Source organism: Tachyglossus aculeatus, chromosome 26 (genome assembly GCF_015852505.1).
Source record: "Tachyglossus aculeatus isolate mTacAcu1 chromosome 26, mTacAcu1.pri, whole genome shotgun sequence".
In the NCBI taxonomy this organism is placed as follows: domain Eukaryota; kingdom Metazoa; phylum Chordata; class Mammalia; order Monotremata; family Tachyglossidae; genus Tachyglossus; species Tachyglossus aculeatus.
In genome coordinates, this window is record NC_052091.1 from 6,018,228 (window position 1) to 6,042,745 (window position 24,518).

Here is a 24,518-nt window from a genome sequence, read left to right on the forward strand (position 1 = left end):
TAGACTGTGAGCCCACTGTTGGGTAGGGACTGTCTCTCTATGTTGCCAATTTGTACTTCCCAAGCGCTTAGTACAGTGCTCTGCACATAGTAAGCGCTCAATAAATACGATTGATGATGATGATGATGATGAGGGCGGGGCATGCGCTCTGGGGACGGGGCCTGATCGGTCCAGGAGGGCGGGGCATGCGCTTTGGGGCGGGGCCCGATCGGTCCAGGAGGGCAGGGCATGCGCTCTGGGGACGGGGGCCTGTGGGGGCCGGGTGAGCGTGGCCTGCGCGCCGGGGGCGGGGCCTGAGCACGGCCAGATGGGCGGGGCATGCGCCTTGGGGGGCGGGGCCCAATCCGTCCAGGAGGGCGGGGCATGCGCTGTACGGACGGGGTCCGATCGGTCCAGGAGGGCGGGTCATGCGCCCTGGGGGCGGAGCCTGCGCGGGCCGGGGGGCGGGGCCTGCGCGCCGGGGGCGGGGCACGCGCTCTGTGGGCGGGGCCCGAGCGGTCCAAAAGGGCGGGGTATGCGCTCTGGGGCCGGGGCCCGAGCGGGTTAGGTGGGCGGGGCCTGCGCGTCGGGGGCAGGGCCTGATTGGTCCGCGTGGGCGGTGCCTGCGCGGGCCTGGTGGGCGTGGCCTTATCGCCGGGGGCGGGGCCAAGAGCCGGCCTCGCGGGGGCGCTGCAGGGCCGGGGGGAGGAGCCCGGCCTCCGGAGTGTGCGCGCGCACCTTCCCCCTCCCCCCACACACACCGGGCGGAGGCGTCCAGCACACTCCTCCCTTTACGTCCAGACCGGTCCCCCCCCCCACACACACACACACTTGCGCCCCGTGAGCCCCGGGGTAGGGCCCGCGCCCGCGCACTCTGCCGCCTGGGGCCTTGTTAAGCCCTTACTATGTGCCAAGCACTGTTCTAACCGCTGAGGGAACTGAGGCCCAGAGAATAATAATAATAATAATAATAATAACAATACTATTTGTTAAGCGCTTACTATGTGCTAAGCACTGTTCTAAGCGCTGAGGGAACTGAGCCCCAGAGAATAATAATAATATTAGTTAAGCGCTTACTATGTGCCAAGCACTGTTCTAAGCGCTGAGGGAACTGGGTCCCAGAGAATAATAATAATAATATTTGTTAAGCACTTACTATGTGCCAAGCACTGTTCTATACGCTGAGGGAACTGAGGCCCAGAGAATAATAATAATAATAATAATAATGATAATATTTGTTAAGCACTTACTATGTGCCAAGCACTGTTCTAAGCGCTGAGGGAACTGAGCCCCAGAGAATAATAATAATATTAGTTAAGCGCTTACTATGTGCCAAGCACTGTTCTAAGCTCTGAGGGAACTGAAGCCCAGAGAATAATAATAATAATAATAATATTTGTTAAGCGCTTACTATGTGCCAAGCACTGTTCTAAGCGCTGAGGGAACTGATCCCCAGAGAATAATAATATTTGTTAAGCGCTTACTATGTGCCAAGCACTGTTCTAAGCGCTGAGGGAACTGAGGCCGAGGATACTAATAATAATATTTGTTAAGCGCTTACTATGTGCCAAGCACTGTTCTAAGCGCTGAGGGAACTGAGGCCGAGAATACTAATAATAATATTTGTTAAGCGCTTACTATGTGCCAAGCACTGTTCTAAGCACTGAGGGAACTGAGGCCCAGAGAATAATAATAATAATATTAAGCGCTTACTATGTGCCAAGCACTGTTTTATGCGCCAAGGGAACTGAGGCCCAGAGAATAATAATAATATTTGTTAAGCACTTACTATATGCCAAGCACAGTTCTAAGAGCTGAGGGAACTGAGGCCCAGAGAATAATAATAATATTCGATAAGTGCTTACTATATGCCAAGCGCTGTTCTAAGCACTGAAGGAGCTGAGGCCTAGAGAATAATAATAATATTTGTTAAGCACTTACTATGTGCCAAGCACTGTTTTAAGCACTGAAGGAACTGAGGCCCAGAGAATAATAATAATAAATTTGTTAAGCGTTTACTATTTGCCAAGCACTGTTCTAAGCGCTGAAGGAACTGAGGCCCAGAGAATAACAATAATAATAATGGTATTTGTTAAGTGCTTACTATGTGCCATGCACTGTTCTAAGCACTGAGGGAACTGAGGCCCAGAGAATAATAATAATAATAATGGTATTTGTTAAGGGTTTTACTATGTGCCATGCACTGTTCTAAGCGCTGAGGGAATTGTGGTCCAGAGAATAATAATAATGATAATGGTATTTGCTAAGCGCTTACTATGTGCCTAACACTGTTCTAAGCGCTGGAATGGATACAAGCGCTTAATAAATGCCATCATCATTATTATTATACAAGGTCATCGGGTTGTCCCATGTGGGGCTCACAGTCTTCATCCACATTTTACAGATGAGGTCACTGAGGTCCAAAGAATAATGATAATAATATAATGGTATTTGTTAAGCGCTTACTATGTGCCAAGCACCGTTCTAAGCGCTGGGATAGATACAAGACGATCAAGTTGTCCCACATGGGCTCAGACTCTTCACCCCCATTTTCCAGATGAGGGAACTGAGGCCCAGAGATGTGAAGTGACTTGCCCAAAGTCACACAGCTAAGTGGCGGAGTTGGGATTAGAATCAATCAATCAATCAATCGTATTTATTGAGCGCTTACTGCGTGCAGAGCACTGTACTAAGCGCTCGGGAAGTCCAAGTTGGCAACATATAGAGATGGTCCCTACCCAACAGTGGGCTCACAGTCTAGAAGGGGCGTTTCCACGGGTCCCTCCGCCCCCGTTACCCCGCGTACCCCGTAGCCGAGGGCTGGAGTCTTAGGGGGCAGGGGCAGCGTGGCTCAGTGGGAAGAGCCTGGCCTTGGGAGTCAGCGGTCGTGGGTTCTAATCCCGCTCCGCCACTTCATTCATTCATTCAACCGTATTTATTGAGCGTTTACCGTGTGCAGAGCACTGGACTAAGCGCTTGGGAAGGACAAGTCGGCCACATAGAGAGACGGTCCCTACCCAACAGTGGGCTCACCTGTCTCCTGTTTGACTTTGGGCATGTCGCTTCACTGGGCCTCAATTCCCTCATCTGTAAAATGGGGATTAAGACTGTGAGCCCTATGTGGGACAACTTGATTACCTTGTATCCCCCCCCCAGCGCTTAGTACAGTGCTTTGCGCATAGTAAGCGCTTAGAGAAGCAGCGTGGCTCAGTGGAAAGAGCACGGGATTTGGAGTCAGAGGTCACGGGTTCGAATCCCTGCTCCGCCACATGTCTGCTGTGTGATCTTGGGCAAGCCACTTAACTTCTCTGGGCCTCAGTTACCTCATCTGTAAAATGGGGATTAAGACTGTGAGCCCCACATGGGACAACCTGATCACCCTGTATCCTCCCCAGCGCTTAGAACAGTGCTTTGCACATAGTAAGCGCTTAACAAATGCCAATTATTATTATTAACAAATACCATTATTATTATTATTATTATTCTCTTGCCACTCTCTCCCAACTCTGCCCCTTCTCCCGGGGCCTGTCGGGCTCAGGCATTGTATCGTATTTATTGAGCGCTGACTGGGTGCAGAGCACTGGACTAAGCGCTTGGGACAGTACGCGAAGCAGCGTGGCTCAGTGGAAGGAGCCCGAGCTTGGGAGTCAGAGGTCGTGGGTTCTAATCCCACCTCCGCCACTTGTCAGCTGGGTGACTTTGGGCAAGTAGCTTAACTTCTCTGGGCCTCAGTTCCCTCATCTGGAAAATGGGAATGAAGACGGTGAGCCCCACTGGGGACAACCTGATCTCCTTGGATCACCCCCAGTTCTTAGAACAGAGGTCACGGGTTCAAATCCCGGCTCCGCCACTTGTCAGCTGTGTGAGCTTGGGCAAGTCTAGACTGACTTCCCAAGCGCTTAGTACAGTGCTCTGCACACAGTAAGCGCTCAATAAATACAATTGATTGATTGATTGATTGAGCCCACTGTTGGGTAGGGACTGTCTCTATATGTTGCCAACTTGGACTTCCCAAGCGCTTAGTCCAGTGCTCTGCCCCCAGTAAGTGCTCAATAAATACGACTGCATGACTCTGTGCCTCAGTTCCCTCATCTGTAAAATGGGGATGAAGACCGTGAGCCCCACGCGGGACAATCTGATCACCTTGTACCCTCCCCAGCGCTTGGAACAGTGCTTGGCACATAGTAAGCGCTTAACAAATGCCATTATGATGATGAGAAGCAGAGCGGCCCAGTGGAGAGAGCCCGGGCTTCGGAGCCAGAGGTCAGGGGTTCAAATCCCGGCTCCGCCGCTTGTCAGCTGGGTGACTCTGGGCAAGTCACTTCACTGGGCCTCAGTTCCCTCATCCGTCAAATGGGGATTAAGGCTGTCAACCTGATCACCTTGTCACCTCCCCAGCGCTTAGAACAGTGCTATGCACGTAGTAAGCGCTTAATATGATGATGATGATACCGCAATAAGCAGACACTTGCCCTGCCCACAGGGAGCTTACCTGGTGCCGCTCGGCTTTGGGGCCACCTGGGACAGGTGGTGGAGGAGGAGGAGGGAGGCAGCGACAGGTTTGCCAGCTCCCCGGGTCGAAGAAGGGGAGAAGGCCCCCCAAACTCCCGCTCACGTCCGAGGCCCCGGGTGGTCCGGGCCCCGACGGGTCCTGGTTCTCCCGTCCGGCCGGGGGACCCAGGCGGCCTGCGTCTCCTTTGGGCCCCGGGTCCCCTCCCAGCACCCAGGCGCCCTGCCAGCGAGGGTGGAGTTGGGGGTGGGCGGCACCGCTCCCATCTAATGAGTCCTTAGGTGCCAAACCGGTTTGGGAAGCCACGAAGGGGGTGGGAGGGGTGGGGGGGACACCCTACCCCACCCCTTGGGGACGGACAACAACCCCCACCACCACCACCACCACCACCACCGTCCAGCTCATCACGGGGCGGGGGGGGGGGCCACCCAGGAGGGGGCAGAGGGCAGGGGTCAAAAGTCAGAGCCAGGCCCTTCCTCTTTGGGCAAAACAGGAAGATTAGAGGAAAAGTTTCCAGCCTGCCCCTGGGGAAGGGAGGGGTCTTTGGAGGCAGGGGCTCCCCCCATCCTGCCACTCATTCATTCATTCAATCGTATTTATTGAGCGCTTGCTGTGTGCAGAGCACTGGACTAAGCGCTTGGGAAGGACAAGTTGGCCCCTCGCCGTCTGTCTCCCCCTTCTAGACTGTGAGCCCATGGTTGGGTAGGGACTATGTGGCCGACTTGGACTCCCCAATCAATCAATCAATCATATTTATTGAGCGCTTACTGTGTGCAGAGCACTGTACTAAGCGCTTGGGAACAGTGCTCTGCACACAGCCAGCGCTCCATAAATACGATTGAATGAAATGTTTTGTTCTCCGTCTCCCCCTTCTAGACTGTGAGCCCACTGTTGGGTCGGGACCGTCTCTCCATGTGGCCGACTTGTACTAAGCGCTTGGGAAGTACAAGTTGGCAACATACAGAGACGGTCCCTACCCAACAACGGGCTCACAGTCAGAGACAATCCTTACCCAACAACGGGCTCACAGTCTAGAAAGGGGAGAGAGACAACAAAACAAGTAGATAGGAATCAATACCATTAAAATAGATAAATCAAATTATAGATATATACACATCATTAGTAAAATAGAGTAATATGTACAAATATACACAAGTACTATGGGGAGGGGCCAGCCACAGCCCTAGGATGACAGATTCTCCCCGGCTTTGAAGCCTTATTGAAGGCCCACCTCTTCCAAGAGGCCTTCCCAGCCTAAGCCCCCCTTTCCTCTTCTCCCACTCCCTTCTGCGTTGCCCTGACCTGTTCCCTTTATTCATCCCCCCCAGCCCCATACCACTTACGTCCATATCTGTCATTTATTCATTTATTTTAATTGTCTGCCTCCCCCTCTAGACTATAAGTTTGTTGTGGGGAGGGGATGTGTCTGTTTATTGTCCTATTGTACTTTTCCAAGCGCTTAGTACAGTGCTGTGCACATAGTAAGCACTCAATAAGCTTACTACCTTTCCGCCAGTCCCTGAGCCCTCGCCCTCCTCACCCGGCTTACCCTATAGCTGAGGGGTGGGGCCTTGGGGGGGCAGGGTGGCACAGTGGGAAGAGCCCGGGCTTGGGAGTCGGAGGTCATGGGTTCGAATCCCGACTCCACCAATTGTCAGCTGTGTGACTTCGGGCAAGTCGCCTCACTTCTCTGGGCCTCAGTGACCTCATCTGTAAAACGGGGATTAAGAGTGTGAGCCCCGCACGGCACAACCTGATCACCTGGTATCCTCCCCAGCGCTTAGAACAGTGCGTCGCACATAGTAAGCGCCTAACAAATACCCAAATTATGATTATTGTGAACATGATTGGTTGAATGAATGAATGAAGAAAGGAGCTTACCTGCATCTCCCTATCCTCTCCCTAGAGGGCAGCCTTGTTCTAAATCAATTAATCGGATTTGAGCTCTTTGTGCAAATCACTGTAATCAATCAATCGTATTTATTGAGCGCTTACTGTGTGCAGAGCACTGTACTAAGCGCTTGGAACACTATCACAATGTACCATTCATTCATTCAATCGTATTTATTGAGTGCTTACTGTGCGCAGAGCACTGTACTAAGCACTTGGGAAGTACAGACACATTCTCTAACCACAGTGAGCTGTTATTAATGTCCGTCTCCAGGCCGTAAGATCATTGTGTGCAGGGAATGTGTCCATTTATTGTTATATTTCACTCTCCCAATTGCTCAGTATAGTGCTCTGCACATAGTAAGGGCTCTGTAAATATGATTGACTGCTCTGTACATAGCTCAATAAATACCACTGGTTGAGTGATTGGTATGTGCATAAGTGCTGGAGGGGCTGGGAGGGGGAGATGAATCAATCAATCAATCAATCGTATTTATTGAGCGCTTACTGTGTGCAGAGCACTGTACTAAGCGCTTGGGAAGTACAAGTTGGCACCATATAGAGACAGTCCCTACCCAACAGTGGGCTCACAATCTAGAAGGGGGAGACAGAGAACCAAACCAAACATACTAACAAAATAAAATAAATAGAATAGATATGTACAAGTAAAATAGAGTAATAAATATGTACAAGCATATATACAGAATATATATAATATAATATATATAATATATTCTAATATATATATTAGAAGCAGGGTGGCTCAGTGGAAAGAGCTGGGCCTTTGGAGTCAGAGGTTATGGGTTCGAACCCCAGCTCGGCCACACGTCTACTGTGTGACCTTGGGCAAGTCACTTAGCTTCTCTGAGTCTCAGTTACCCCATCTGTAAAATGGGGATTAAGACTGTGAGCCCCATGTGAGACAGCCTGATCACCTTGTATCCCCCCCAGCGCTTAGAACAGTGCTTTGCACACAGTAAGCGCTTAACAAATACCAACATTATTATTACTATTATTATACATATATACAGGTGCTGTGGGGAAGGGAAGGAGGTAAGATGAGGGGGATGGGGAGGGGGATGAGGGGGAGAGGAAGAAAGGGGCTCAATCTGGGAAGGTCTCCTGGAGGAGGTGAGCTAGGGCAACATAGAAGGGAATGGAAGAAAATGAAAATAAGATTTAGTTTGGATAGGCTTCTTGGAGGAGATGTGCCTTCAATAAGGCTTTGAAGGGAAGGGGAGAGTAATCGTCTGTCTGATATGAAGAGGGAGAGCGTTCCAGGCCAGAGGCAGGATGTGGATGAGAGGTTGGTGGAGAGATGGACGGAATTGAGGCACGGTGAGTAGGTTGGCGTTAGAAGAGCAAAGTGTGCCGGCTGGATTCATTCATTCATTCAACCGTATTTATTGAGTACTTACTGTGTGCAGAGCACTGTACTAAGCGCTTGGGAAGTACAAGTTGGCAACATATAGTGACGGTCCCTACCCAACAGTGGGCTCACAGTCTAGAAGGGGGAGACAGAGAACAAAACACATTAACAAAATAAAATAAGTAGAATATGTACAAGTAAAATAAATAAATAGGGTAATAAATATGTACAAACATATATACATATATACAGGTGCTGTGGGGAAAGGAAGGAGGTCGTAGCAGGAGAGTAGCGAGGTGAGGTAGGAGGGGCAAGGTGATGGTAAGGTGTTTCTGTTTGATGCGGAGGTGGAGGGGCAACCGCTGGATGTTCCTTGAGCAGTGGGTTCCCCTCCAGGAGCCTGGCACTGCCTAGCTCCCCTTCAGTAGGACCCAGGCATCCTGCCACCCACGCCTTCGCTCACTTCCCCAGAACTTTCAGCAGGACAGATAGAAAGCAGGACAAGGATGTCAGATATCAAATGAGCTTTATTAAAAGACCCAACCCCGCTCCCCTTCACGTGCAACAGAAATAAAACCTGAGTTTGGGTGGGTGCGTGGCGGAGGAAGAAGGGGGGTGGGAACCCCTCATTGGGAGACGGCTCAGTGCGGGGGGTCCTGAAGGCCACAGCGCAGGTTGGCAGGAACGGCAAAGTCTGGGGGGCAAGAGAAGCCCAGGCGTCAAAAACCCAGGCTTCGGCCCCACCGGATTCCAGCTTCTGATTCACCCCCACTTTCCTCCTGGAATCCAGGTGCCCGTCCTCCGGCTCTCCCCTTCCCCCTATGTTTGGTTTTGTTCTCTGTCTCCCCCTTTTAGACTGTGAGCCCACTGTAGGGTAGGGACTGTCTCTATATGTTGCCAATTTGTACTTCCCAAGCGCTTAGTACAGTGCTCTGCACATAGTAAGCACTCAGTAAATACGATTGATGATGATGATGATGACCTGCGACCCTCCCACCTCCCTTTCCCCCCACCTCACCGATCTGCTGGGGCTTGGGGAGGTTTAAGTTATCCATCACTTGCACAAACTCCTCGAGGCTCAGGGTGAGCCGGGGGTTCAGGGTCCGTTCCTCCTCCACCGTGGAGACCGTGTGACCTGGAGGGAGGCAAAGAGGGAGAGGGAGGAGGGGAGAGGAGGGAAAGTCACAAGCCAGGCCCAGCCACCCTGGGCCTTGAGCAAGACTTTTAGACTGTGAGCCCACTGTTGGGTAGGGACGGTCTCTATATGTTGCCAATTTGTACTTCTCAAGCGCTTAGTACAGTGCTCTGCACATAGGAAGCGCTCAATAAATACGATTGATTCATTGATTGATTGATTGAAGGAACTGCAAATCCCATCAGTCTTTGCGGCCTCGGCCTCCTGGGTCCAACTTTAGCGACAGCCACACGCATGGACAAAGAGACAGAGTAATAATAATAATCAATAATAATCAATCGTATTTATTGAGCGCTTACTGTGTGCAGAGCACTGTACTGAGCGCTCGGGAAGTACAAGTTGGCAACATATAGAGACAGTCCCTACCCAACAGTGCACTGATGGGATATGTAGTCCATTGCCTTTGCTCCTAGTGCCTCATAGGGCTTGTACTGCTCAGTTATTCATTCATTCATTCAATCGTACTTATTGAGCGCTTACTGTGTGCAGAGCACTGGACTAAGCACTTGGGAAGTACAAGTCGGCAACCTAGACAGACGGTCCCTACCCAATAACGGGCTCACTCATTCGGTCTCACCCTCCTAGATGCCCTTTCCTCTCCACCTCAACTACAGCGTGGCTCAGTGGTCAGAGGTCCGTCAGAGTCGCAGGTCAGGGGTTCAATCAATCAATCATTCGTATTTATTGAGCGCTTACTGTGTGCAGAGCACTGCACTAAGCGCTTGGGAAGTACAGGTTCAAATCCCGGCTCCGCCAACTGTCAGCTGTGTGACTTTGGGCAAGTCACTAAACTCTCTGGGCCTCAGTCCCTCATCTGTAAAACGGGGATTAAAACCGTGAGCCCCTGGTGGGACAACCTGACACCTTGTAACCTCCCCAGCGCTTAGAACAGTGCTTTGCCCATAGTAAGCGCTTAATAAAAACCATTATTATTATTATTGTTACTATAATAATCCAGATCCCGCCTTGATTACTGCATCTGCCTCCTCGCTGACCTCTCTGCCTCCTATCTCTCCCCACTCCAGTCCCTATTTCACTCTGCTGCCCGGATCATCTTTCTACAAAAACGTTCAGTCCACATCTCCCCACTCCTCAAGAGCCTGCAGGGGTTGCCCATCCACCTCCACATCAAATAGAAACTCCCCAGTGCTTGGCGCATAGTAAGCGCTTAGCAAAAACACCATCATTATTATTCTTACCTTGCACTCAATCAGCTCACCCCCACAGACACCTCACCTCGCTACACAGCCTAGCCCAAACGCTTCGCTCCCCTAACACCAAGCGAGTGACTGCAACTTGATTCATTCATTCAATCAATCAATCGTACCTTGATCTAGTCTATCGCATCACCGACCCCTTAGCCATGTCCTCCTTATGGCCTGGTTCTCCCTCCCCCTCCATTTAAGACAGACCACTACTCTCCCCACCTTCAGAGCCTTAAGTCACCTCTCCTCCAAGAAATGCCTTCTCAGGCTAAACCCTCATTTATTTCCTTTCCTTTCTCTCCCTTCTTTGCGGCCCTTGCACTTGGATCTGTACCTTTTCTAGACTGTAAGCTCACTGTTGGGTAGGGACCATCTCTATATGTTGCCAACTTGTACTTCCCAAGCGCTTAGTCCAGTGCTCTGCACACAGTAAGCGCTCAATAAATACGATTGATTGATTCAAAGACCTGATATTCACCCCACTCTCAAATCCACAGCACCCCCTCTACACTGTAAGCTCCTTTTGGGCAGGGAATGTCTACCAATTCTGATGAACCATAGTTCCCCAAGGGCTTAGTACAGTGCTCTGCACACAGTAAGTGCTCAATAAATACCTTTGATCGATTGCCCCCAGAGGCCCCACTCTGCCCGCCAGTATGCTCACCTTTATAGTCATGAGCAGGGTAAACCAGGCAGTCCCCTGGGAGGGTGAAGATCTTCTCGTGTACAGAATGGTACAGGGTCTTAGCACAACCTGAGGAAGGGGCAGGAGGTCAAAGTTGGAGGGGCTACAACCCAGGACCTCCCTTCCCAGCCCCCATCTAGCCCCCCTACAAATCCCCCCATTCCTCCCCCAGGAATGGCAGGGTCTGGAAAACAGCATGGCCTCATGGAAAGAGCTTGGGCGTCACAGGACCTGTGTTCTAATCTTTGCCACTTGCCTGATGTGTGACCTTGGGCAAGTCGCTTCATTTCTGTGCCTCAATTTCATCTATATAATGGCGATTCAGTACCTGTTCTCCCTCCCCTTTAGACCGTCAGGGACTGTGACTGGTCTGATTGCACTGTGCCCACCCCAGTGCTTGGCACACGGCACTAAACACATAGACAGTGCTCATTATGGGCAGGTAATGTGTGTGTTTATTTTTATATTATGCTCTTCCAAGCGTTTACTACAGTGCTTGGCACACAGGAAGAGCTCAGTCAATACGATTGATCGATTTTAAAAACGGACGTGAATAGTAGAGCTAGTCGATCTGTACTGAGGTGCTCTGGAGGGGGTGAAAGGGGAGCTCAGGGCGGTACGTTTCGGGTGGAGGGGCCTGGCGGGGATGCAGGGGGAGTTCATCGGGGTTGGTTCAGGGGGGCAGAAGGGGATCCGAGCACGGGCACAACCTTGCTGGAAGTCAGTGCGGCCACAGCCCCGGATGAGGAGGGCGTCCCCAGTGAAGGCGGCGCTGTGATCCCCAAGCACGTAGGTGACGCAGCCGGGAGTATGGCCGGGGCTAGCCCGGGTCTCCAGAGCCTGCCGGGGAGCGGGGTGGCAGCACGGGGGTTAAAATCTCCCGCTCACCAAGCCCCGAAAGCCGGGGTTTACACTCCCCAGATAACTTGCTGAGAAGACAGGACCCCGAAAGCACTCACCCCCACGTGCCGTGCCCTCGGGTGCCCAGGGAGGATGTGTTTGTCGAGCACATCCGCTGCCAGGGTGAACTTTAATCTCAGGAGAGGGCAGGGGCCGGCTCACCCCTTTCCCTCCCTCCTGGCATCCCGCCCCGGGGTACGGACCGCCGGCCCCCCCCGACCCCCACGGCCGTAGCCTCTGGGACTCACGAAGCAGCCGAAGCGCAGGGTGTCCCCTTCGGCGACGAGCAGGTCCGCCTTGGCCCCGCTGAGGCGGGAGATCACGCTCCGGCAGCCGGGCAGCAGCGAGCGCAAGAGCCCCGTGCCCGTCACGTGGTCCGCGTGGCAGTGGGTGTTGGCTGTGCCCGTGGGGGGGAAACGGATGGGGCCGGAGACCACCCTCCTCTCCCCCAACCTGCGGGGCCACCCCAGCACCCCCAGGATGCTCGCTCCGGCTGGTAGGCCCCAAGGGACACCGCTGTCTCCCCCGCCGGCCCCCCAATCAATCAATCAATCGTATTTATTGAGCGCTTACTATGTGCAGAGCACTGTACTAAGCGCTTAGCACTGTACTAATACCCCAATACCCCAGACCTGCGTAGATGAGCTGCAGCCCCAGCTCCCGGACCAGCTGGGCATCTCGGGGGGCGGTCTCCAGGACGGGGTCAATCAGCACGGCCTCCCTGGATTCCCGGTCCGCCAGCAGGTAGGTGTACGTGCAGCTCTGAGGCTCAAACAGCTGGGAGTCGGGGTGGGCAGAGGAAGGGCAGGGGTGGATGAGGTGGGCGACCCCTCTCTGCTTCCCCACAGCTCAGTCAGTCGGTCGGATTTACTGAGTATTTTGTGCGCCCAACGCCGTATCAGCATCATCATCATCAATCGTATTTATTGAGCGCTTACTATGTGCAGAGCACTGGACTAAGCGCTTGGGAAGTCCAAGTTGGCAACATACAGAGACAGTCCCTACCCAACAGTGGGCTCACAGTCTAAAGGGGGGTGACAGAGAACAAAACCAAACATACTCACAAAATAAAATAAATAGAATAGAGATGTACAAGTAAAATAAATAAATAAATAGAGTGATAAATCTGTACAAACATATATACATATATACAGGTGCTGTGGGGAAGGGAAGGAGGTAAGGCGGGGGGGATGGGGAGGGGGGCGAGGGGGAAAGGAAGGAAGGGGCTCAGTCTGGGAAGGCCTCCTGGAGGAGGTGAGCTCTCAGCAGGGCCTTGAAGGGGGGAAGGGGCAACCCCGGGCCTGCCCTTCAATCAATCAATCCATCAATCGTATTTATTGAGCGCTTACTGTGTGCAGAGCACTGTACTAAGAGCTTGGGAAGTACAATCAATCAATCAATCGTATTTATTGAGCGCTTACTGTGTGCAGAGCACCGTACTAAGCGCTTGGGAAGTACAATCAATCAATCGTATTTATTGAGCGCTTACTGTGTACAGAGCACCGTACTAAGCACTTGGGAGAGGACGACAGAACAATAAGCCGACACGTTCCCTGACCACAGCGAGCTTACAGGCCCTTCACCCCACACCCCAACTCTTCCTCATGACACCTTCTCCTCCGGAACCCGGGTCTCTGCTCTCCCAGCCCCCGTGCCCTTCCCAGGACCCGACCGGTGATGGCACAGTCGGATCCCTCGGCACCTAAGTGACCCCGCCGGGAGAGCGGCCGGGGTCCTGCGTCTCCACAATGGGGTGGGGAGGGAGAGAGCAGAAGGAATTACGGTACTGGTCGAGCGCTGGCTGGATGACTGGCACTGCACTAAGCTCTTAGGCCGAGTCGGAAGGTCATGGGTTCTAATCCCTGCTCCCACACTTGTCCGCTCTGTGACCAGGCCACTTCACTTCTCTGGGCCTTAGTTCCCTCCACTGCAAAATAGGGATTGAGACTGTGAGCCCCATGTGGGACAGGGACTGTGTCCAACTCGATTACCTTGTATTTACCCCAGCGCTTAGAATAGTGCTCAGTACATAGGGAAGCTCGACTGTGGGCAAGTCACTTAACTTCTCTGGGCCTCAGTTACCTCATCTGTAAAATGGGGATGAAGACTGTGAGCCCCCTGTGGGACAACCTCATCACCTTGTAACCTCCCCAGCGCTTAGAACAGTGCTTGATACATAGGGAAGCTCGACTGTGGGCAAGTCACTTAACTTCTCTGGGCCTCAGTTACCTCATCTGTAAAATGGGGATGAAGACTGTGAGCCCCCTGTGGGACAACCTGATCACCCAGCGCTTAGAACAGTGCTTTGCACATAGTAAGCGCTTAATAAATGCCATCATCATTATTATTATTACATAGTAGGCACTTAACAGATACCATTATTATTATTATTATTATAAAATTTGCTGATGGGACAGATCCCATTATTATTATCATAATAAAATTAACTGATAGGCTCCTTGCCCCCGAGGGGCTCCGATAACTGAAGCCTGAATAGTTTAAATTTCCCTGAAAGACCTGGGTGTCGAGCCAGAGCCCCAAACGCAGCCTTGTTCCTGTTCCTGTTCCCCAGCCCTCCGGGGCCGTGAGGTCACAAACATCCAGTTCCCCACCCATCCTATCCCACTAATTCCTGCTCATTCCTGCTTTTCCCTCCAGCGGGCAGCCCGGCAACTCTCCCCCAGAGGCCCAGGACTCCTGGTCAGGTCCACACTAGGGTCCTGATGGCTTTCCCTCGAAATGCCCGGCCTGGCCCAGGTGCCCAGCCTGGCCCAGCTTGCCCCAGCTGCCCAGCCTAGCTGCCCAATCTAGCCCAGCAGTCCAGCCTAGCCCAGCTGCCCAGCCCAGCTGCCCAGCCTAGCTCTCCAGCCTAGCTGCCCAATCTAGCCTAGCTGCCCAGCCTAGCTGCCCAATCTAACCCAGCTGTCCAGCCTAGCCCAGCTGCCCAATCTAGCCCAGCCTAACTGCCCAATCTAGCCCAGCTGCCCAGCCTGGCCCAGCTGCCCAATCTAGCCTAGCTGCCCAGCCTGGCCCAGCTGCCCAGCCTAGCTGCCCAATCTAGCCCAGCTGCCCAGCCTAGGTGCCCAATCTAGTCCAGCTGCCCAGCCTGGCCCAGTGTAGCTGCCCAGCCTGGCCCAGCTGCCCAGCCTAGCTGCCCAATCTAGCCTAGCTGCCCAGCCTAGTTGCCCAATCTAGCCCAGCTGCCCAGCCTAATTGCCCAATCTAGCCCAGCTGCCCAGATTGGCCCAGCTGCCCAGCCCAGCTGCCCAGCTTAACTGCCCAATCTAGCCCAGCTGCCCAGACTGGCCCAGCTGCCCAGCCTAGATGCCCAGCCTGGCCCAGCTGCCCAATCTAGCCCAGCTACCCAGTTTAGCTGCCCAATCTAGCCCAGCTGCCCAGCCTAGCTGCCCAGCCTGGCCCAGCTGCCCAGCCTAGGTGTCCAATCTAGCCCAGTTGCCCAGCCAAGCTGCTCAATCTAGCCCAGCTGCCCAGCCGCCCAGCCTGGCCCAGCTGCCCAATCTAGCCCAGCTGCCCAGCCTGGCCCAGCTGCCCAACCTGGCCCAGTTGCCCAGCCCAGCTGCCCAATCTAGCCCAGCTGCCAGCCCAGCTGCCCAGCCTAGCTGCCCAGCCTGGCCCAGCTGCCCCACCTGGCCTGCCCTCCCCTTGCCCCTCACCTGGCGGAAGAGCAGCCCCCGGGCCGGGCGGCTGTCTTGGCTGAGGCCCCTCCGGGGGCAGGAGCCCCCCGTCCTGGTCCTCAGCAGGGGCAGCATCAGCCTCGCCCCCAACCCCATGGTGGCCCAGGCCCAGCCCCCTGCTCGCCAGCAATGGGCCGCCCGCCCCCGCTGCCGGGAAGCCAAAGGGGCCGGGGGGCGGGCCGGGGGGCGGGCCGGGGGCGGGGGGCTGTCACGGAGCCCACGCCCACCCGGGAGGGGCGGCCAGGGGACAGGGCTTCCCCTTAAAGGCGCTGTGCAGCCAGCCTCCAGCCCCCCCGGAGACGGAGACAGTGGCACCCTCCGTCATCACTCACTCAGTCGGTCCATCGTATTGAGTCAGCTCCCACTGTGTGCACAGCACTGGACTAAGCGCTGGGGAGAGGACCCATCGGCCCCAACGACGGGCTCACATCATAATAGCGATGGTGATTGTCAAGCGCTCTCTATGTGCCAGGGACTGGCCTGAGCGCCGGGCTGGATACGAGCAACTCGAGTTAATAATAATAATAATAATGGTAATTGTTAAGCGCTTACTATGTGCCTGGGGCTGGCCTAAGCGCCGGCGTGGATACAAGCAACTCGAGTGAATAGTAATAATAATGGTAATTGTTAAGCGCTTACTGTGTGCCAGGCACTGTCCTAAGCGCCGGGGTGGATACAAGCAACTCGAGTTAATAATAATAATAATAATAATAATGGTAATTGTTAAGCGCTTACTATGTGCCTGGCACTGTCCTAAGCGCTGGGGTGGATACAAGCAACTTGAATGAATAATAATAATAATAATGGTAATTGTTAAGCGCTTACTATGTGCCAGGGACTGGCCTAAGCGCCGGGGTGGATACAAGCAACTCGAGTTAATAATAATAATGGTAATTGTTAAGCGCTTACTATGTGCCTGGGACTGGCCTAAGCGCTGGGCTGGATACAAGCAACTCGAGTTAATAATAATAATGGTAATTGTTAAGCGCTTACTATGTGCCAGGGACTGGCCTAAGCGCTGGGGTGGATACAAGCAACTCGAGTGAATAATAATAATAATGGTAATTGTTAAGCGCTTACTGTGTGCAGAGCACTGTACTAATTGCTTGGGAAGTACAAGTTGGCCACATTATTACTACTACTACTACTAATAACAGTAATAATAATAACAGTGGTATTTGTTAAGCACTCACTATGTGCCAGGCACTGTCCTAAGCGCTGGGGTGGATACAAGCAACTCGAGTTAATACTAATAATGGTAATTGTCAAGCACTTACTATGTGCCAGGGACTGGCCTAAGCGCCGGGGTGGATACAAGCAACTCGAGTTAATAATAATAATAATAATAGTAATTGTTAAGTGCTTACTATGTGCCTGGCACTGTCCTAAGAGCTGGGGTGGATACAAGCAACTCGAGTGAATAATAATAATAATGGTAATTGTTAAGCGCTTACTATGTGCCTGGCACTGTCCTAAGCGCTGGGGTGGATACAAGCAACTCGAGAGAATAATAATAATAATGGTAATTGTTAAGCGCTTACTATGTGCCTGGCACTGTCCTAAGCACTGGGGTGGATACAAGCAACTCGAGTGAATAATAATAATAATGATAATTGTTAAGTGCTTACTATGTGCCTGGCACTGTCCTAAGCGCTGGGGTGGATACAAGCAACTCGAGTGAATAATAATAATAATGGTAATTGTTAAGCACTTACTATGTGCCAGGCACTGTCCTAAGCGCTGGGGTGGATACAAGCAACTCGAGTGAATAATAATAATAATGGTAATTGTTAAGTGCTTACTATGTGCCAGGCACTGTCCTAAGTGCTGGGGTGAATACAAGCAACTTAGGTGAAGAATAATAATAATGGTAATTGTTAAGCGCTTACTATGTGCCAGGCACTGTCCTAAGCGCTGGGGTGGATACAAGCAACTCGAGTTACTATTATTAATAATAATAATGGTAATTGTTAAGCACTTACTATGTGCCAGGCACTGTCCTAAGTGCTGGGGTGGATACAAGCAACTCGAGGCCATGAGTTCTAATCCCGGCTCCACCATTGATCAGCTGTGTGACTTTGGGCAAGTCACTTGACTTCTCCAGGCCTTAGTTTCCTCATCTGTGAAAGGGGGATGAAGACTGTGAGCCCACGGGGGACAACCTGATCACCTTGTATCTACCCCAGTGCTTAGAACAGTACTCGGCACATAGTAAGCGCTTAACAAATGCCATCCTCAATAATAATAATAATAATAATGGTATTTGTTAAGCGCTTACTATGTGCCAGGCACTGTCCTAAGCACTGGGGTGGATACAAGCAAATTGGGTTGGACGGAGTCCCTGTCCCACGGGGGGCTCACGGTCTCGCGCCTCATTTTACAGATGAGGTAACTGAAGCCCAGAGAAGTTAAACGACTTGCCCAAGGTCACACAGCAGACAAGTGGTGGAGCTGGGATTAGAACCCATGACCTTCTGACTCCCAAGCCTATGCTCTATCCACTACACCGTATCATCTTGTCCTCAGGAACCACACTGAGTGTGCAGACCACTTAATTAAGTGTTTGGGGAATCTAAAGTAGGAATCAAAGAGATTTCTGGCACAAAAAGAAGCAGTGTGTTCTAGTGGATAAAGCCCAGGCCTGGGAATGAGAAGGACCTGGGTTCTAATCCAGGCTCCAACACTTGTTGGATGGGTGACCTTGGCCAAGTCACTTCACTTCTCTGGGCCTCAATTACCTCATCTGTAAAATGGGGATTAAGACTGGGAGCCCCACGGGGGACAGGGACTGTGTCCAACCTGATTAACTTGAATCTACCCCTGCCTGGTACATAGTAAGCACTTAACAAATACCATTCAAAAAAGAAAAAAAGGCCGTCAGGTAGATAGTCTTATCCTCACTTTACCTCATCTGTAAAATGGGGATTAAGACTGGGAGCCCAATGTGGGACAAGGACTGTGTCCAACCTGATTAACTTGTATCTACCCCTGCCTGGTACATAGTAAGCACTTAACAAGTACCATTAAAAAAAGAAAAAAAGGCCTTCAGGTAGATAGTCTTATCCTAACCTTACCTCATCTGTAAAATGGGGATTAAGACTGGGAGCTTCACATGGGACAGGGACTGTGTCCAACCTGATTAACTTGAATCTACCCCTGCCTGGTACATAGTAAGCACTTAACAAATACCATTAAAAAAAGAAAAAAGAAAAAAAGACCTTCAGGTAGATAGTCTTATCCTCACCCTACCTCATCTGTAAAATGGGGATTAAGAGTGGGAGCTCACAGGGGACAGGGACTGTATCCAACCTGATTAACTTGTATCTACCCCTGCCTGGTACATAGTAAGCACTTAACAAATACCATTAAAAAAAGAAAAAAAGGCCTTCAGGTAGATAGTCTTATCCTCACTTTACCTCATCTGTAAAATGGGGATTAAGACTGGGAGCCCCACGTGGGACAGGGACTGTATCCAACCTGATTAACTTGTATCTACCCCTGCCTGGTACATAGTAAGCACTTAACAAATACCATTAAAAAAAGAAAAAAGAAAAAAAGGCCTTCAGGTAGATAGTCTTATCCTCACCTTACCTCATCTGTAAAATGGGGATTAAGACTGGGAGCCCCACGTGGGACAGGGACTGTGTCCAACCTGATTAACTTGTATCTACCCCTGCCTGGTACATAGTAAGCACTTAACAAATACCATTAAAAAAAGAAAAAAGAAAAAAAGGCCTTCAGATCGATAGTCTTATCCTCACCTTACCTCATCTGTAAAATGGGGATTAAGACTGGGAGCCCCACGTGCGACAGGGACTGCATCCAACCTGATTAACTTGTATCTACCCCTGCCTGGTACATAGTAAGCACTTAACAAATACCATTAAAAAAAGAAAAAAGAAAAAAAGGCCTTCAGGTAAATAGTCTTATCCTCACCTCACCTACTCCAATAGTAATAATAAGAACTGTGTGATTTGTTAACTGCTTACTTATGTGCCAAGCACTGGGGTAGATAAAAAGATAATCAGGTCAGATACAGTCCCTGTCCCCCGTGGAGCTCACTGTCTAAATAGTTGGGAGACCAGTTATTGAAAACCAGTTATTTATTACTCTATCTTACTTGTACATATCTATTCTATTTATTTTATTTTGTTGGTATGTTTGGTTTCGTTCTCTGTCTCCCCCTTTTAGACTGTGAGCCCACTGTTGGGTAGGGACCGTCTCTCTATGTTGCCGACTTGTACTTCCCAAGTGCTTAGTCCAGTGCTGTGCACACAGTAAGCGCTCAATAAATACGATTGATTGATTGAAAACCCTTTTGTGCAGATGAGGAAATTGAGGCACAGCAAAATCCAGTGACTGGCCCAAGGTTACAGAGCAAGCAAGTGGCAGAAGTAGGATTAGAATCCAGGTCCTCTGCCTCTCCGGCCTGTGCTCTTTCCACTAAGCCACGCCACTTCTCTCGCCTGCTTCTCTCACCTGGACACAAACAAGGATCTGTATGCAACACAAATAGACCCCCTAGATGCTAAACTCCTTGTGGGCAGGGAACGTTTTTATAGTCCTGCGGTATCGCACACTCCCAAGTGCTTAGTATTTATTCATTCAAACAGCGCTCTTCACTCACTAAGCAATCTGTGGGCCCGTTGTGAGCAGCGATTGTCTCTCTTTACTGCTGTATTGTACTTCCCAAGCGCTTAGTACAGTGCTCTGCACACACTAAGTGCCTAAAAAATACGATTGAATGATTGGACTGACTGGAACAGAAATACTGGCAGGGTAGTGGAAAGAGCACAGGCTTGGGAGTCAGAGGTCATGGGTTCTAATCCCGGCTCCGCCACTTGTCTGCTGTGTGACCTTGGGCAAGTCACCTGTATATATGTGTGTACATATTTATTACTCTATTTATTTTACTTGTACATTTTACATTGTCCATCCCCCCCATCTTACCTCCTTCCCTTCCCCACAGCACCTGTATATATGTATATATGTTTGTACATATTTGTTACTCTATTTATTTATTTATTTTACTTGTACATAGCTATTCTATTTATTTTCTTTTGTTAGTATGTTTGGTTTTGTTCTCTGTCTCCCCCTTTTAGACTGTGAGCCCACTGTTGGGTCGGGACTGTCTCTCTACGTTGCCACCTTGGACTTCCCAAGCGCTTAGTCCAGTGCTCTGCACACAGTAAGCGCTCAATAAATACGATTGATTGATTCTCTGGGCCTCAGTTCCCTCATCTGTAAAATAGGGATTAAGACTGGGAGCCTCACATGGGACAACCTGATGACCTTGTATCTACCCCGGTGCTTAGAACAGTGCTTGGCGCATAGTAAGCGCTTAACAAATGCCATTATTATTATTACTCAGAGAGACAGAACTCAGAACTGCACCAGCTCGGGCCCAATATGGGAACAGACGCTGAGGTGTACAACTGGGGGTTTGAACCCCATAAAGACACACAGGAAGAAGAGAGACGATTAAACTTTCTATAAACTGGGTACCCATTCCCCCTCCCTACCCATACACACACCCCCTCAAACAAACTTCTCCAGGAGTTTGAACCCTGATTGTTTTATGTCGAATGTCTCCTCCCAGGGCACTGGAGCCCAGTTTATTTACTCCCAGGTCACCCAAGTGAATCAGAGCCCATTTTATTTAATAGGGTCTTTCAGGGGAATCAGAGCCCTCTGGGGAGTTAGGTCAGTTCATTCAGTTGTATTTATTGAGCGCTTAGTGTGTGCAGAGCACTGTACTAAGTACTTGGGAAGTACAATCCGGCAACAGATAGAGACAATCCCTACCCAACAAGGGGCTCACAGTCTAGAAGGGGGAGACAGGTGTCAATACCATCAAAATACATAGAATTATAGATATATACACATCATTAATAAAATGGAGTAATATGTACAAATATACACAAGTGTTGTGGGGAGGGGAAGGGGTTAGAGCAGAAGGAGGGAGTGGGGGCGATGGGGAGGAAAGGAGGAGCAGAGGAAAAGGGGGGGCTCAGTTTGGGAAGGCCTCCTGGAGGAGGGGAGCTCTCAGCAGGGCTTTGAAGGGGGAAGAGAGCTAGTTTGGCAGATACGAGGAGGGAGGGCATTACAGGCCAGAGGTAAGACGTGGGCAGGGGGTCGACGGTGGGACAGGCGAGAACGAGGCCCAGTGAGGAGGTGAGCGGTGGCACAAAAGAGCGGAGGGTGCGGGCTGGGATGAGAAGGAGAGAAGGGAGGTGAAGTAAGAGGGGGCAAAGTGATGGACAGCTTTGAAGCCAATAGTGAGGAGTTTTGGCTTCATGCAAAGGTTGATAGGCAACCACTGGAGTGTTTTGAGGAGGGGAGTGACATGCCCGGAGCGTTTCTGCCCAAAGATAATCCCGGCAGCAGAGTGAAGTATCGACTGAAGCCGGGAGAGACAGGAGGATGGGAGATCAGAAAGGAGGCTGATGCAGTAATCCAGTCGGGATAGGATGAGAGAAGTCAGTTCTGTTCCCTGGGATACACCGGAGCTGGAGGAGTTAACGGGTCCCCGTCCTCCCCATGACTCACTGTCCAGTGAGGTCTTTATTGGAATTTTATGGCCGTTTTTGGAGCCCAGCCCCAGGGGAAATGCAGTGTCACGAAGGAGGGATGAAGGCCAGAAAAAGGCATTGGGCCTTCACCGCACCCACCTTACCTCTGGCCTTCAATCTGCCCCTCCTTCACCGGGAACTAGTTTCCCTTCTGGAACTCAGGTGCCCCTATCCCCCTCCCTGCCTCAGACTTCCCCTTCCAGACCCAACTCCCCCACTGGAACCTCAATTTTGTCCATTTCGCCACCCCTCAACCACATCCTGCCTCTGGCCTGGAACGCCCTCCCTCCTCCTATTAGACAGAAAATGACTGTCCCCCTCCCCACTGCACTTCAAAGCCTCACTGAAGGCCCATCTCCTCCAAGAGGGCTTCCCTGACTAAGTCTTCCCCTCCACTTCTCCCACTCCCTCTGTTTCGCCCTGATTTGCTCTCTTTATTCATCCCCCCTCCTAACCCTACAGCACTTATGGACATACTTGCAATTTATTTATTTATAGTAATATCTGTCCTCCCCCTCTAATAATAATAATAACGGTGGCATTTATTAAGCGCTTACCATGTGCAAAACACTGTTCTAAGCGCTGGGGAGGCTACAGAGTGATCAGGTTGTCCCACGGAGGGCTCACAGTCAATCCCCATTTTACAGATGAGCCCAGAGAAGTGAAGTGACTTCACACAGCTGACAATTGGTGGAGCCGGGATTTGAACCCTTGACCACTGACTCCAGAGCCCGTGCTCTTTCCACGGAGCCACGCTGCTTCTCTACAGTGTAAGCTCGTTGTGGGCAGAGAATGTGTCTGTTTATTGTTACATTGCCCTCTCCTAAGCACTTAGCACAGCGCTCTACACAACGTAAGTGCTCAATAAATAGATTTGAATGAATAAATGAATGAATCTGCTCCCACCTCCGATTGCCCCTGCTCTCCTGACAACCAGGGCCAGGAGGGGCCAGCTGGGTGTGCCCAGATTCAGCCCGATGGGTCTTTGTGCTCTGGCTAGGCTGGGGTGGCCAGGTCTTCTGTGCATTTGGCCAGGAAATAAAGTCTTATGCAAACAAGATGTTGCAAACAGCTCCAGTTCCATCCTGGCCTGGAACCGTCGCTCTTTGACTGTAATATATGGCAACAATGTTGAGAGAGGAGGAGGTGATGACTGGGCAGGAAGAGGAAAATCCCAGCTCCACCATTTGTCCTGTGTGACCTTGGGCAAGTCACTTTAGGAGTCAGAGGACGTGGGCTCTAATCCCGTCTCCACCACTCACCTGCTCTGGGACCTTGGGCAAGCCACTTAACTGCTCTGTGCCTCAGTGACCTCATCTGGAAAATGGGGATTAAGACTGTGAGCCCCGAGTGGGATAACCCGATTACCTCGTATCTACCCTAGTGCTTAGAACAGTGGTTGGCACATAGTAATAATAATAGTGATAATACTGATGGCATTTATTAAGTGCTTATTATGTGCAAAGCACTGGGGAGGTTACAAAGTGATCCGGTTTTCCCACGGGGGGCTCACACTCTTAATCCCCATTTTACAGATGAGGGAACTGAGGCCCAGAGAAGTTAAGTGACTTGCCCAAAGTCACACAGCTGACAATTGGCGGAGCCGGGATTTGAACCCATGACCTCTGACTCCAAAGCCTGCGCTCTTTCCACTGAGCCACGCTGCTTCTCATAGTAGCTTCTCATAGTAAGCACTTAACAAATACCGCTAGTATTATTATCATTCCCTCATCTGTAAAATGGGGTTTAAGACTATGAGCCCCACGTGGGACATGGACTGTGTCCAGCCTGGTTAGCCTGCATCTACTCCAGCGCTTAGTTCACTGCCTGGAACATGGTAAGTGCTTAACAAATACCTTAAAAATAAAAAATAAGTAAAAAAAAAAGAACCTTTTCCTCTCTGTTTCCTTTTCTCCTTCCCACATCCTCATCCTTCCCCAACCCCTGACTGTCTTTCCCTCTCCTGCCCCAGTATCTGCCCCTTCAGGGCTTGATCCTGAATTTATCCCCATGTCTCCCCCTTCTAGACTGTGAGCCCGTTGTCAGGTAGGGACCATCTCTATATGTTGCCAACTTGTACTTCCCAAGCGCTTAGTCCAGTGCTCTGCACACAGTAAGCGCTCAATAAATACGATTGATGATGATGATGATGATGATGGGAGTCAAGAGGTCATAGGTTCGAATCCCCACTCCGTCAATTGTCAGCTGTGTGACTTTGGGCAAGTCACTTCACTTCTCTGTGCCTCAGTTCCCTCATCTGTCAAATGGGGATGAAGACTGTGAGCCCCCCGTGGGACAACCTGATCACCTTGTATCCTCCCCAGCGCTTAGAACAGTGCTTTGCACATGGTACGCGCTTAACAAATGCCCTCAGTATTATTATTATTAATAATAAATACGGTTGAATGAATGAATGAAAAACAGCGTGGCTCAATGGAAAGAGCCCGGGCTTGGGAGTCAAGAGGTCATGGGTTCAAATCCCGATTCCACCAATGGTCAGCTGTGTGACTTTGGGCAA

General features: G+C 51.0%; 1 protein-coding gene across 1 annotated transcript; it reads right to left on the reverse strand.

Annotated features, from left to right (window-relative positions):
- Positions 1 to 8,257: 8,257 nt before the first annotated feature.
- Positions 8,258 to 15,561, reverse strand: ETHE1 (ETHE1 persulfide dioxygenase). Its single transcript, XM_038767221.1, has 7 exons — positions 15,408 to 15,561; positions 12,366 to 12,510; positions 11,982 to 12,130; positions 11,544 to 11,673; positions 10,813 to 10,902; positions 8,767 to 8,883; positions 8,258 to 8,442 (listed from the first exon to the last, which is right to left on the reverse strand). Exons 1-7 carry the CDS (start codon positions 15,522 to 15,524, stop codon positions 8,390 to 8,392), a joined length of 801 nt encoding a protein of 266 aa, XP_038623149.1. The 5' UTR covers positions 15,525 to 15,561; the 3' UTR covers positions 8,258 to 8,389.
- Positions 15,562 to 24,518: the final 8,957 nt, after the last annotated feature.